This window comes from Crocuta crocuta, unplaced genomic scaffold, assembly GCF_008692635.1.
Source record: "Crocuta crocuta isolate KB4526 unplaced genomic scaffold, BGI_CrCroc_1.0 scaffold16, whole genome shotgun sequence".
Lineage (NCBI taxonomy): Eukaryota > Metazoa > Chordata > Mammalia > Carnivora > Hyaenidae > Crocuta > Crocuta crocuta.
In genome coordinates this window covers 1101572-1117490 of record NW_027531893.1, presented here as the reverse complement: position 1 = coordinate 1117490, position 15919 = coordinate 1101572, and the positions used below count along the sequence as shown (strand labels likewise).

At 35.8% G+C, this 15919-nt stretch overlaps 1 protein-coding gene across 1 annotated transcript in view; it reads right to left on the bottom strand.

Annotated features, from left to right (window-relative positions):
- IQUB (IQ motif and ubiquitin domain containing) overlaps positions 1–15919 on the bottom strand; it is a 55189-nt gene that overhangs the window by 28113 nt on the left and 11157 nt on the right. The window contains exons 4-7 of the mRNA XM_077773250.1: positions 14959–15120; positions 14699–14871; positions 13969–14124; positions 3873–4083 (exon numbers count right to left, since the gene is read on the bottom strand). Of these exons, the coding sequence (XP_077629376.1) occupies positions 3873–4083; positions 13969–14124; positions 14699–14871; positions 14959–15120 (702 nt within the window). The remainder of the gene's footprint in view (positions 1–3872; positions 4084–13968; positions 14125–14698; positions 14872–14958; positions 15121–15919) is intronic.

Below are 15919 nucleotides of genomic sequence, written 5' to 3'. Positions count from 1 at the left end.
AAACAACAGAAATTTATTTCCTCACAGTTCTGGAATTGAGAAGTTCAAGATAAAGGTGATGGCAGGGTTAGTTTCTTCTGAAGACCTCTCTCTTTGGCTTCTAAATGGCCGTCATCCTTCAGTGTCTTTAAGTGATCTTCTGTGTGTGTGTGTGTGTGTGTGTGTGTCTTCATCTCCTCTCCTTATAAGGATGTTAGTCATACTGGCTGGGCCTCATCCAAATAACCTTATTTTTTCTGAATTACTTTTTTTAAGGTCCTGTCTCCAAATTCAGTCACATTCTGAGGTGCTAGGAGAAACATGGATTTGGGGAGAACACAATTCAACCCATCGCAGATGTCAATAGCCACCAATATGTTTTTAATGTTTCTTTATTTATTTTGAGAGATAGAGGGACAGAAAGAAAGAGAAGCGGAGAGAAAGGAAAAAGAGAATCCCGCAGAGTCCAGGTTGGGGCTCTATCTCAGGACGTTGAGAGCGTGACCTGAGCCAAAAGCAAGAGCTAGGTGTTTGACCAACTGAGCTACCCAGGAGCCTCTAATATTTTTAAAGAAAAAGATATTAAGGGAATTGGTACACTTGAAAGAGTACATTCATTTTATCTCCTTATCTTCTCAGACAAATCATCTAATTTCCAGGGTCTGAAGTTCAACTATAAAATGAAAGGATAGGACTTAGCACCTTAAGTCTATATACATTCTAAAATTTCTGAGCTCTAAACTTGTAATTTCCAAACAAGAAATAGAGAACATGCAAAATTTAGCCCACTAGTAGCCGTTTATATGCATCTGCTTTTTAAAATTCTCATTAACAGACTGAAAGCCTGAATGGAGAGAACAAAGGAAGATTCTGACTGAATATCCAGAGCCAGATTATGTCAATGGACTCCAGAAGCTAGAAGTCAAGTTGCCTTGAGATCAGAAGTAATAATCAAAGAAGAGTTATAAAATGCCTTTATCACAGGTCAAAACAAGGCAAAGGGTTAGCAGATCCAATTCAACAAATATTTACTAGATATAATGAGCAAGGGTCCTATCAAGTGCCCTCGGTATAAAAGTAGACAGTTAAGAGAGTGGTGTTTACAGGGAATCATGGGCAAGGAAAAGAGGCTCTGAGCCCAATTTGTGCTGTCAAGAGAAGTTTCCTAAAGATGATAACCCCTATCCTGAGTCTGAAATAAGAGTGACAATTTAGATTAAAGAAAGGAGTCACCCTCAACATATTGCTATAAAAAACAAACGTAAAAATAAAATACTATTGCCTGGAAATGCTCTTGCCTTTGATACATCATATTAACTTATATAGTTAAATTAATTTTTTTTAATGATCTATTTTGTTTTTATTACTGAGGGACAGATTACCCAGAGGAAAAGCTGAACTTTTTGGTTTTAATTCAAACTATGTAATTGTCACTACGAGCCACAAGAGGGCAGCAGTTTCAACGACTACAACAAAAACAGAACTTAAAAATTACTATTCTGAGAGTTTTAAATTAGAATTTTAGGGCTAGAAGAAAACTAAGAGATGCCTCTTTTATATAAGAAATTTCATTTTCTTCCATACAAATCATGTGTAGACATAAAATATATCTGCTCTATTTTAAGATAGAAAATCTGTATAAAATTATTTACCGTTTAACATACATATGCATGTCTTTACACTTTTTTTTAAATTTTTTAAATGCTTACTTAATTTTGAGAAAGACAGAGAGACAGAGAGCACACACGAACAGGGGACAGGCAGAGAGAGACGGAGACACAGAATCTGAAGCAGGCTCCAGACTCTAGCTGTTGGCACAGAGCCTGACGTGGGGGTTCAAACCCCTGAACTGCGAGATCATGACCTGAGCTGAAGTTGGCCACTTAACCAACTGACCCACCCAAGCGACCCTTCTTTGCACTTTTAAAGTACTTTCATGAATGTAACAATAATATTCTTTCATTTGTTCACATATGAATTTGGAATATTATTTGAATAGAGTTCTGCTGTAATGGAATTCTAGTTTTATACTTGTCTATAAGATCTTTCATAGACACTTGGCCAACAGTGCTCTCTGTTTAATTCTTAAAACTTAAAAATAAACTTTGTTTTCCCCTGAGAGAAGATGAAAATAGAAGTGAGGTTTAAAGTAAAACAGAAAGTATTTGCAGAGGTCAATGATTAGGAGAAAGAGGAGGAGATGTAAAAGCCGAGGGAACAGGCTGTTACCTTAGACACTGCCACGTTCCTAAAGCCACTCAAGTTTGCATGTTACCAAAGATTTAAACTTATTAGCATTGCTTATTAGACCTACAGTTTCACTGTATTATCTTTTGGTGAATAGCATATTACCATATAGCTATTTAATAGACCCAATATCTGACACCTCAAATTGTATTCAAGAGGAATGGTGATTTGAATAACAGAACATATAATAACATCCACAAAAAAACAATATATAAAGAAAAAAATTTATATTAAGAAAATTTGCTTAATGTTATAAATAATCATAGAGAAGTCAAAGACTGTTATTTTTTAGATAAAAAGACCCTGCTCAACTAAAAAAATATATGAGGCTACTCTTAATTTTATTTTTATGTTTTTATTTCTTTATTTTGAGAGAGAGAGAGGGAGAGAGAGAGAGCACAGCAAGAGAAGGACGAACGGAGAGAGGGAGAGAGAGAATGTCAAATCCCAAGCAGGCTCTGCACTGCCAGTGTGAAGCCTGACGCCAGGCTTGATCCCACCAACCATGAGATCATGCCCTGAGCCCAAACCAAGAGTTAGACCTTTAACTGACTGAGCCATCCAGGTGCCCTAAGGCTATTTTTAATTTTCAAAACTCCTCTACATCATCACAAGAACCCAACTTCTCCACTTTCTGGCATCTAAAATAATAAGTAACTCTTCTGTTCCACTTCCTGGCACTTTAGCAGGGACTCCCGGAAAAGTGGAAGCTAGAGATAATTGCATTACGACATCTTTGGGTTTCCCCTTCATTCACTCACTCACTCATTCCACCAGTATTTGTTGGGCATGTGAGCTGAGCACAGAAAAAGTGAGAGCATCAAAAAAATAAAGACGTATTCTCTCATGGAGTTTGTAATGCAATGGTGAAAATTAAATGCTAAACGAAAAGATCTATTACTACAAATTGCGGTGGTGATATAAACGAAAGGTCTGGGGTGCAGTGATACCATTAGATGACAAAAGGGTACCAGGTTGTATTGTCAGTCACAGAAGCCTCTGAGTAAGTGACATTTAAGTTGAGGTCAGAAGGGGGCAATGAAAAACAGCTTCAAGAACAGTGTATCTATTGCCCTGAGTAGGGAGTGCTTGGCCCGTCAAATAACTGAAGCTTTTAATTGTGTCAATGACTAACACGCATCCTGTGGAAGAAATAAGGTATAAAAGTCAATTGTGTAAAGAATATATATTACATTGATCATTAATGGGTGGGAACTAAAAGGTATTGCCAAGCCCTCGTCTAAAGGGCAGAATCAGAGACAGGATGCTGAATTGAGGGATTCAAGACAGTGCAGGCCTGAGTTCACAAACTCACAAGACTGTCAGGGAATCAGATTGGACAGTGCTTTCTCTTTTTTTCTCACAGGGATGATCGAATGAGATAATATACTGAAACCACAAAATTTACAGAGCAGTATGCACATCTTGTTTATCCACTGTTAATATAAAAGCATTCCCAAATTTAATCCCACCTTAATTCCTGTCCCAAATATAAAACATTATTTATCTCTTTAAATTCTCTAGGTCAAGATTCCCAAGACCTCATCCTGAAAGAAGGTCTTCCTTTTGTCTGTAATAAACCTGCTTTTCCTGCTAATGAAAAATTATAAAGTTAACATTTTATGCAAAGCCTATTTCAAACTTACATTCCAGTGCATTAAAAAGAAGTTCAAAATCTTCTTTTGTTTGAGGATTATGCCTCCGGTTATAGTCTAATTTCATCCATTCTTCTTTTTCTCTTATCTTCCTTTGTTCTTCCTCTGCTTCCCACTTCAACCTTAACATTTTCTGTCTTCTTAAATTCTCTACCATGACTTTAGCACGCCATCGTCTATAGTAAGTCTGTAACACTATCACCTATAGTTAAATTAAAAGGAAATAAAAAGTATCTACCATCAATTATATCAGATAATAACAAAAGGCAATAGTGATTATTTCTATTCCAATGCAGTAACTACTAAACAAACTGGGAGTCTAGGCTTTCCTCTATGCCAGACATTCTCACACACATCATAACATATAAGTGTGGATAACACGCATCAGCTATTTGACTCTGAAATCTAACAAATACACCTACCTGGGAGGTAGTTAGTACAATGCTCAAAAGCATAGACTCTGGGGTAAAGTTTAGTCTAAATCTTCCCTCTGCAACTCACTAGTTGTTTGATTTTCGTTTATTTTCCATATAACATTCTTAGTTTAACCCTGGTGCATGCATCACAAGTCCTCAATAAATACTATTATTATCATGAATATTAATTATCTCTAGTTTATCTTAACTATCATTAACTTAGGCTCATATTTAAAACAAAACTTCATTACCTAAACATAAAGCAGATAGATTATACATAGAAACTACCAAAGGTAGGTTAGATAAAAAGGGGACTTAAGCAAACAGTATTTATTAAATTGTGAGAAATATGTCTGAAGTCATAGTATAGTACTAAATCCTCAAAAAAAAAAAACTGGCAATATGGCTCAGTGAGTTTTTTTTTTATTTACTAAACTCATAAATAAAAATAAAATGAGAAGAGGTTACATCAAGATTGAGGACAGAGAATATGCTCACACATCCCTTACTATATCCGAATCTCTGGCAATTAGGAAAATCATAAAAGCAGAAATTGGTAAGGACACTGGGTCATACTAATGGAATCTTCCAAAGGAACAGAAACTTTGAAGAATCCCCTCAAGAAGGGAGACAGGGGGAATAAAGTGAAGAAGGACTCTATGCCTAATCATGTACAGGGAGGATGGAGAGGCAGGCTAGAAAATACAGAAGGGCCTGTGAGACTGTTTCAAGCCTTAAACCTCTAGATCCTGTGAGCAGAAGGGGTGTGTTAGGGCACATGACAAAGAGACTGCTTGAAAAATGCCAAATGGACAGGCTTCTCTAAACAGTCTAGGGAAACCGCACCCATGGGGGACACCCACGATGAATAGAAGCCCCCACCTTCAGATAACAAGCTCTCTTCCAGAGTCAAGCCTTGGCCATCCCCTAACACCACTGTGGTAAGGCTGTCGTAAACAAATCTGCATAGCACACTGGACATAGGGACCTCAAATACCCTGCCTACACACGCCTGAATAAACCAAACATTTGGGAAGAACCCACAAAATATAAGGCTCCTCATTCAACAAAGAAAAGTCTACTTTTGTGTGGAACAGAAATACTAAGAACAGTGGTTCCCAAAGAGCGGTGGTCAGACCAGCAAGCTCCAGACAGAATGAAGAAAGTTATTAGAGAAATTACTCAAAATATACTAAAAGAACAGGTCTCCAAACTAAATTCATGAGCTTTCAGACAGAAAAGTTCATGGCCAAATCTCAAGCATATCACAATAAGATTAATAGAGATAAAGAAAAAATCCTAAAAGCTTCCAGGAAGAGGAAACAAAGAAATGAGAAACTGACATCAGACTTTTAATCAGAGTTTCAGTGTTATAAAGGAAAATAATTTTGAAAACAAGTTTAAATCTAATTATACACATGCACTCAAACTAAACTTCAAGAATGAGGTTGATTCAATAGGACTGAGAGGTTTATCTCCCATGCATCATCTCTGAAAAATTACTAGAGAATGTGTTCCAGCAAGAAAAATAAGTTAAAATGGAAAGATTAAAGAATTGAGAAAAGATTATGTTGTTAAAGAATTGAGAAAAGAGTTGTTAAGCTAAATAAATCTTATTTGGAAAATATCATAATATCAATATAAATATATCAAACAATAAAATGAAGTTATAAATATGTAGTAAATTATAATTATATAGTAAATGATATATATAATTACAATTATATATATATGTATATAATTATAATTTCAGATTGAATCTCACTAGATAGGAGGAATGAGGGAGGAGGACAAGTAAATGAAAAACAGAAAACCCAGCTAAGGGCCTTGACTTATTCAAGAAAAAGGTAGAACCTGATTAAGTACGCCTTTGGTATAAAAAATTTAAGAAATAAAAAAATTTCTAATTTTTATGAGGAACCATTAGAAAAACAGAAACAAAGGACCTGCTTCTGAACTATGAAAGAAAGAACGAAAGAAAGAAAGAAAGAAAATGTTTAGTCAAACTAACAAAAGGAAGAAAAGGCTAGTAAAAGAAAAACAAACAAAATGTGAATAATATAAAAACCAAAATGAGATGGCAGGAATGAGTACAAAAATATCAATAGTCAATGTGTTTACTTCTTAAAACACAAAAGATTTAAAATAAATACTAAGTATTAAAATCCGAAGCTCAACAGATGAATGGATCAAGAAGATGTGGTTTATCTATACCATGGAATACTACATGGCAATGAGAAAGAAGAAATCTGGCCATGTGTAGCAACATGGATGGACCTTGAGGGTGTTATGCTGAGCGAAATAAGTCAGGCAGAGAAGGACAAATATCATATGTTTGCACGTATAGGAGGATTAGGAGGAACTTGACGGAGGAACAAGGGGGAGAAGAAGGGCGGAAATGGTGGGGGAAAGGGAGAGAGGCAAACCATGAGAGACTCTTGAATGCTGACAAAAACTGAGGACTGATGGATGTGGGGGGAGGGGGGGATGGGCATGGAGGAGGACACTTATGGGGATGAGCACTGAGTGTTATGTGGAAACTAATTTGACAATAAACTATTTGAAAAAAAAAATTCCGATGCTCAAGAATAAAGTAAATATGATACAAGTAGAAAGGAGTGAGTGAAGACAAAAGAGGAACTTATTACATGGAAGTTTACTCTTATATTGTCTTTTAATGCATCCCTCTGTGTACAGTTCACATCCCACTTTTCTCCTCCCTAGGAACCTCCTATTCACCTCCCAAGATTGTTTGGGACAAATCGATTTGGTTCTTGATGCCATCCCCCTGGACAGGCATTTAGATTTTCACTTCCTCAGCTTAAGTTAAGGTAACATTTCTCCATCTGCTTTACAACTTTAAAATAATTGACTGGCATTTACTCTTCTCTCTTTTCATGTATTCTTCGTTCCTGTGTGTTTACAGTTTTTAAATTCTGTTTAATACCATTTTATTGGAGTTTGGAAAGTGTTGTAGAGATTTCCATCTCCCCACCTAGTATTCATTCTCCCCTACTTCCTTAATAAGAAAACCTCAATCTTACTGAGAAGCAACAATATGAAACTTTAAAAATGTATTTATCACACACGCATAATGAGGATAATCACATGAAACACTTCGGGCCAATGAGATGGAATTGGAAGACACTGGGTGGGGCTTTCAGGGAAAACTCTTGAGGGTAGCATACATGGTTCATACTCCCTTGCCCTCTCCCTTCTTCCTGCATAGATTGCAGACATGATGCTGAAGGCTGACTAACCATTTCATTATCATGTAAGTAATAAACTCATAAGATTAATGGAATGGAAAGGTAAAAGGAGTTTAGGTTCTTGATGGTATCATGGAGCCACAATCCAAGACCTGTACAGTCAAAAACTAAAAAATAGTTTGGACTAAGAACATAAAAAATCTATCAGGCTTGAATAACAGGCATTAATAGGCAGCTATGAAGTTAATAGGAAACAATATTTCTTCCAAGGACATTCTGCAGCTATAGAATCTCCTAATAATCCCCTCTTTTGAGTGAATACAATTATTCTCTGCTCACTGAAAAACTTGCTACTCTGAAATCATAATCTATCAGAACCTTTGCTGTTTGAAATTGACAACTAAGACTGAAACATTCCACTCTTGCCAGGAAGATCTATGTCAGTTTGACAAAGAGAAGCAGGCTTAATTTACAACCAACATGCGGAACTTCAGGGAAGGAACATTCCACACCTCTCTTAACTTTGTTACCAAAGGAACAAAGCTGGAGATACCACACTCCCTGATTTCAAACTACATTACGAATCTATAGTAATCAAAACAGTATGGTACTAGCATAAAAAGAGACCCATAGATCAATGGAACAGAATAGAGAACCCAGAAATAAGCCCATACATATATGGTCAATTGATTTACAACAGAGGAGGCAAGAATATACAATGGGAAAGGACAGTCTCTTCAATAAATGCTACTGGGAAAACCGGTAGTTGTTATGAGTGATCTGGTCACAAACAAGCTGGGGCAGGGAAGGAAGCCTTTGTGTTCTCGGGCCTTCTCACTCACCAAGCCACGCTCCTGTGGAGCAACCAGTCTGGCCTGCCTTCCCCAGACCCTTAAGGCCTGTACCAGCCACAGTGTCTGGCAGACTTCCCAAAGACCACACAACAGAAGGACAGGGAACGTCTGCTCAAATTAAGAGCATTCACCTTGCCTACAGGTCCCCTATCAGCCCAATTCCATACAGGTTCAGACATCTGCCAAGCTCCTTTAGGATAATACACAGGAAGATAACTGTCACTGGACCATATATACAAATAATTTTACATTACAATCTAGGAATGTGTGTGTGTGCATGCATATACATTTCTGATAAAGATCTAAGAGATTCTCTTTTATTTTATTTCATTTCATTGCACTTCATTTCATTTCATCTCATTCTAATTTTTTTTTAGTAGTCTTCACACCCAGCGTGGAGCCCAACACAGGGCTTGAACTCATGACCCTGAGATCAAGACCTGAGCTGAGATCAAGAATTGGACACCTAACCAACTGAGCGACCCTGACACCCTGAGATTCATATTTTTAAATATATTTTATGTATATTAAAATATATTTTGTTTCAATTGTGAAAATTTTGTCANAAGTCTCCTCAAATGCTCTCTCCAAAAACAAATGATAAAACTGTACAAAACTGTTTTTTAAAAAAATAATATTAATCATTTCAGGATTCTGGAAATTGACCAAAGGCATACATCAAATAAATGTTTACTGGGGCGCCTGGGTGGCTTAGTCGGTTAAGCGTCCGACTTNAGAAATAAATAAAACATTTAAAACAATAAAAAAATAAAAAATATATTTAAAAAAATAAATGTTTACTGAAGAAAGATTACTAAATCTCAAATAGGAGCACTGATAGTTTGTGGCATTTCAATTTGGGGCTGCTCTCATAACATCCTTCTCCTCATCCTGGCTTCAACTGTGTCCACTTTTGCGGGTGGGGGGGAGGGGGGCTGAACTGATTTAAAATGAAGCAAGGAAAAACCCTATACTCCCTAAGCAATGTCAATCTCAGTGGCAAAACAATGATAGTCTCAGTGGCAAAACAAAACAAAATAAAATAAAAGAGGCCAGCAACTCAGATAGCTGAGATTGTATTCTGGAGCAAGGAAGAGACAGGCAGACTAGTGAGAAATTAATCAGAGACATCAGGAAAATGAGATAGGCCATAGCGAGCCATGATAACTTCCCAAATATCCCTGGTAGTCTGAAGGCTGAACAAATGTTCATGAAGGATGAATACATATTCAGGTGAAAGTGGAGAAGGCCTTACCTATTCACATATCCCAGGCTGCCCGTGAGGCCTTGTGCAGAAGAAATGCAAGAATATCCAGGAGAAAGTAAAAGCCAGGATAAACATAAACTAAACTTGTCTGAACTGTCAGTGCATCCTCCAATTCACACATGGGTCCATTCATGAGAATGGAAGTTTTACTAGCTCAAGGAATTTGAGCACAGCCTTTGATCAATCATTACCTAACCATTAAGCTATCTTATACCAGGGGCAACCCTTAGGGGCTCAGACTTACAAGCAGAAAAACAATAACAATAACAACAACATTTTTTGAGCAGAAAAATCAATGGCTACATACTGTGATAGAGACAAACTCTAAAGCAGGTTTCAGCAAAGGCACTGTTGCCATTTTGGACCAGGTAACCAGCTGCTGCAGTGGGGCTGGAGTTTCCTCCATGTCATAGGATGTTTGGCAGCAACTTTGTCCTCTACCATTAAATGACAGTAGCACCCCGCCCCCACGTCATAATCAAAAATACCTCCAGACAATGTAAATGTTGCCTGGGAAGCAAAATCACTCCCAGTTGAGAACCACTGCTCTAATTAATTAATCCAGACAAATCACTAAACAAATATAAGACAGATATAACATCAGTCCCTGGAGTAACCAGGGACAGGATAAAGAGTTGCTACAGTGTTACTTAAAATGTCTAGTTCTCAACAACAACAACAAAATTATGAGACATGCAAAATGAAGACAGTATGACCAATTTAGAATGAAAACATATACCAATCAATAGGGATGGCCTCTGAGGGGTCCCAGATGTTGGACTTACAAAGATTTCAAAGCAGCTATTATAACTAAAGAGAATAACGTTTAAGAGTTAAAAGAAAGTAAGATAGTAATGATTCATAAAATAGGGAAGATCAGTAAAAGGACAGAAGTTATTTTAAAGAGAAACAAATGAAAATTTGGGGATTTTAATAGAATGAAAACCTATTGAACAGGATCAAAAACAGATCTGAATGGGCAAAAATAATAAAAATAATAAATGTGATGATACATCACTAGAAATTATCCACCCTGAGGGGGTGGGAAAAAAATAAAGTAAATGAAGAGAGGTATTTAAGATACCATCAAGCAAACAAGCATACATAAGAAATACTAACAGGAGCTCTTTAGACTGAAAGGAAATGACACTAGATATTAATTTTAGCCCAAATGAAGACAGTATGACCAATTTAGAATGAAAACATATACCAATCAATAGGGATGGCCTCTGAGGGGTCCTAGATGTTGGACTTACAAAGATTTCAAAGCAGCTATTATAACTAAAGGGAATAACGTTTAAGAGTTAAAAGAAAGTAAGATGGTAATGATTCATAAAATAGGGAAGATCAGTAAAAGGACAGAAGTTATTTTAAAGAGAAACAAATGAAAATTTGGGGATTTTAATAGAATGAAAACCTATTGAACAGGATCAAAAACAGATCTGAATGGGCAAAAATAATAAAAATAATAAATGTGATGATACATCACTAGAAATTATCCACCCTGAGGGGGTGGGAAAAAAATAAAGTAAATGAAGAGAGGTATTTAAGATACCATCAAGCAAACAAGCATACATAAGAAATACTAACAGGAGCTCTTTAGACTGAAAGGAAATGACACTAGATATTAATTTTAGCCCAAATGAAGAAATAAATAGCACCAGAAAAGGTAATTATGTAAGTAAATATCAAGGACTATATTCTTCTTCTCTACAATTAATTTATTTTTTAAAGTTTTTTCAATGTTTATTTTTGAGAGAGAGAGGGGGAGACAGAGCACAAGCAGGGAAGGGGCAGAGAGAGAGGGAGACACAGAATCCGAAGCAGGCTCCAGGCTCTGAGCTGTCAGCACAGAGCCCAATGCGGGGCTCCAACCCACAAACCGCAAGATCATGACCTGAGCCAAAATTGGATGCTTAACTGACTAAGCCACCCAGGTGTCCCTATAGTTAACTTATTTAAAAGGCAACTGCATAGAACAATAACTATAAAAGGAGTTGTGGAGCTTAAAATACACAGAGTATATAAATTTGTTTGACAGTGACAGCACAAGGAGAAGGGATGAAACTGAAGTTCTATTAAAGCAAAGTTTCTGTATTTGATTGGATTTTAGTTAGTATTAATGCCAAGTATATCGTTATAAACTGAGATGTGTATTGTAATCCCTAGATTACACTAGAACAACCACTTAGGAAATAGCTCAAAAAAATAATTTTAAAAAACAACAAAGCAAAAATAAAGAAGAGTATCCAATTAAAAATGGCAAAGGATCTGAATATACATTTCTACTAGGAATACAAACAAGTTGCTACCAAGCACATAAAAGATATTCAATATCATTAGCCATCAGGGTAGGCAGATCAAAACCAAATGAGCTCTCTCTTCACACTTATTAGAATATCTATACTGAAAAAGACAGACAATAACAAGTGCTGATGAGAATGTGAAGATATTAGAATCCTTGTATACTGCTGGTGGGACATAGAAAGGTGCAGCTGCTTTGGAAAACAATCTGACAGTTCCTTACAATGGTTAAACATATACTCACCGTATGATCCAGCAATTGTACTCCTAGACATACACCCGAGAGAAATGAAAACATATGTTCACATAAAAATTAGTACACAGATGTTTATGGCAGCTTTATTCCTAAGAGTCAATAAGTGGAAATAGCCCAAATGTCCATCAATCAGTAAAGAGACAAATAAAATACACTGGCATAAATACAATAGGTATATCCAATTGAGTACATATAATGGAGTATTATTCTGCAGTATAAAGGAATGAAGTATTGCTACCTGTCACAACATGGATGAGCCATGAAAACATTATGCTAAGTTTTAAAATAGTCAATCACAAAATACTGCATATTGTAGGATTCCCTGTATATGAAATATGCAGAACAAGCAAATCAGTAGAGGCAGAAAGCAGATCAGTTGTTTCCTAAGGCAGAAAAGATTGGAGGGAAATAGGGATTGACAGCTATTGGGTCCAGGATTTTTTCCAAGATGATGAAAATGTTCTAAAATTGATTGTGGTAACAGTTGTATAACTCTGCTTATATAGTAAAAATCATTAAATTGTATATTTTAAAGTATATATTATACTAAAACTAAAGGTTTTAAATTTTAAAAAAAGAACTAAAATGGTACATTAGAAAATATCTATTTAACATAAAAGAAGACAGTAAAGGAAAAAGAAATAAGAGAGACAAATGACATACAGAAAACAAACAGCAAATGGCCAATATAATCCAACCTTATCAATAGTTACATTAAATACAAATGTATTAAACACGCCAATCACAAGGTAGAGATTATCAGACTAGATAAAAAGACAAGATCCAATTATATGCTGTCTACAAGAGATACACTCTAGATTCAGACTCAAATAGGTTGAAAGTAAAAGGATAAAAAAAGATAGACCATGCAAACAATAACATTAAAAAGTTGGAATGGTGATTATATCAATATCAGAGAAAACAGGCTTTAGTATGCTTTTGGTTTCAATTATTCTGGAAAGCTCTCCAGGTGATACTACTGTCCTAAGGATTAAGGCCAAGGGAGAGAGGAGTTAGATTAAGGGACAGAGGTGGGCAAAACTAATAATGGCCAAAGGTAACACACAAAACCCCTGGGAATCCCTAAAGTAAAGGAAGGGATTAGGAGCATTTAGAATTTTAGTTCCTTTGGGGGAGGGGGAGAGGAGTGGAAATAAAAACTGCTTTTAATACCAGTGAAACATGATTCACACTGATAAACATTCTCTCTTTGACCATACTCTAATCAGGCAGTTTTTCAACCAGGTCTCCACTTTCGGCCTTCTGTGTTCATCTCTGCATTGTTCAATTTTAGCAAAATCCTGGTAAGTCAGTTTAACCAGAATCTTCACCCTCAATATGTGATCATCCTCAGTATTTGATCAAATTCCTCATCTTCCTCCATATCTGCCAGATGATGCTTAAGCACTCTGGCCTGCCTTCAGGCAAAAATTCCACTAGAATGGTTTAGCCAGGATCTCCCATTTCCTCTCATGTTTTCATAGTAATTTCTTATCCATTGACCCCTACCCTACTTCTTGGCTATAAATTCCCAGTTTTCCTTGTCTATGGAGTTGAGACCAATCTCTCTTCCCTACTACAAAACTCCACTGGAGTAGCCCCTCTTGAATAAGGTCTGCCTTACCATCTTTAATATGTGTTATGAATAATTTTTTCCTTAACACTCACATAGGTTTTCTTCGTAAGCTAGTGTGACGTAGAGAAATGCAGGCAGACACACACAAACCACCTGGCTCATTTACTTCAGTTTTAGCATTCATTCATAATAAAAGTTATCTTACCGCCTGTAATCTTTGAGCATGGTATTCTGCTGCCGAAAAATATTTTCCTGGTGTTACCAGTTTGTCAGTCATATTTGATACATACACCCCAATTTTAGTCATCTGTGTGGATGTTGTATTTGTAGTTTGCTGGAGCTTTTTTCTCTGAAAGACTGTCTAAAACAAAAACAAAAATTCAAATATCCACTATATACACATATAAGTGAGTGAAGAGCACATTTTTCTATCTGGTTAGTAAATTTTCTGTTATTATTTTAATTGCCATATAATTCCTTGGAAGATTTTAATTTTTTAAGTTTTTATTTAAATTCTAATTAACAAACAATGTACTATTAGTTCCAGGTGTACAATATAGTGATTCAACACTTCCATACAACACCCAGTGTTCATCACAAGTATACTCTTAATCCCCATCACCTATTCAACCCATCCCCCCACACACTTCCCTCTGATCACCATCAGTTTGTTATTTATAGTTAAGATAGATAGATTTTTTTGGTTTGCCTTCTCTCTTTTTTCCCCCTTTGCTTGTTTGTTTCTTAAATCCCACATATGAGTGAAATCATATAGTAATTATCTTTTCTCTGACACACTTATTTCACTTAGCAAAGTACCCTCCGCTTCCACCCACATCGTGGCAAATGGGAAAGATTTTAACTTTAGAGAGGTATACAGAACATTTGTTGATTCTGCAGTTCCAAAAATCTACATAGAAAAATAAAAATATTACCTGTGCATCCCTACAAAATACAGAGTCTTTTTTGGGAATCTTTTTAGGTAGAGTTTGTGTTCCAGCATTGTGATATTCTATTCCTGTCATTCTATGTCTGAATCCACCAAGAAATGGTTTGTGAAAGTCAGATTTTATAATCTCAACAGCTACGTCCTGGTACTGAGCAATGCCTGAGGAGGGAAAAACCAAGACTGAATGAAAGTTCACCTACAAAGGGACTCTAAAATACTTTATCTAAAAGACATCATATAACTGACCAGTTTGTATCCTGACAGTTATGATGTGAGAGGCATCAGTTAATCCATCTATTCTTTTGATTGGAAATAGATCTGGATCTGTAGAAAAGATTTCCACTTGTACAATATCCTGTGGCTTAACTCCATGTTGTAGTAGGGTCTCATTATTTTTAAGGATCATTCCTAAAAATGACATGAAATTACAAGAAGTGTATGACAAAGAAATAACTATATGTACTCATTTTAAGGGGATGGAAAACATCAAAGATGATTCTATGAACACATATAGTTTAATTACTGAATAGAATATTGATGATGTCCACCCCTTACTGTAATGTTAGTACAGAAAACTCCACAATGGGAAGAGTTAAGAAGCAATAATTCAGCATTATAAGTAAAGCTATAACTCCCATAGGACTTTGCAAATATATAATACAAATACAGAAATACAAATATATAATAACCATGCAACATGCAACTCTGCAGATACTTAAAAATAAAAACTTATGAGTAAAATAACATTCTAAACGTTGATTCTCTAAAAAGTCAGTGTGTGTAAGACAGGACATATCTAATTTAGGGAAGTTTTGATTATTTTAATACCCACTCCTCTCTCCAATGCAGGAAAGCATAAACTCAGAGTTCCAAAGAACTCTTCCCTGTTTCTATAATCAAGAACTTATATAAATAAACTCTTGAAAAAGTAGAGTTAAGTCTCAGCTTTGTGTTGGAAAGAGTGTATATCACTTTATTTTTATGTTATTTTATATCTTTTTTACTTCTATCCCCCTTTCTTGGTTTATTCTATAAATTGATTCCAATTTTATTTCTCTTTTTTAAGGAATACAAAACTATGTGTAATGATGTTGGCTGCTGTTTTGATAGAATCTGTGTGACTCTTCCAATGCATAGTCATCCTAAAGTACAATTAGGAATTTGAACAGAGCAAAGGTTTTGTTACATTAATTATTAGAGATATATC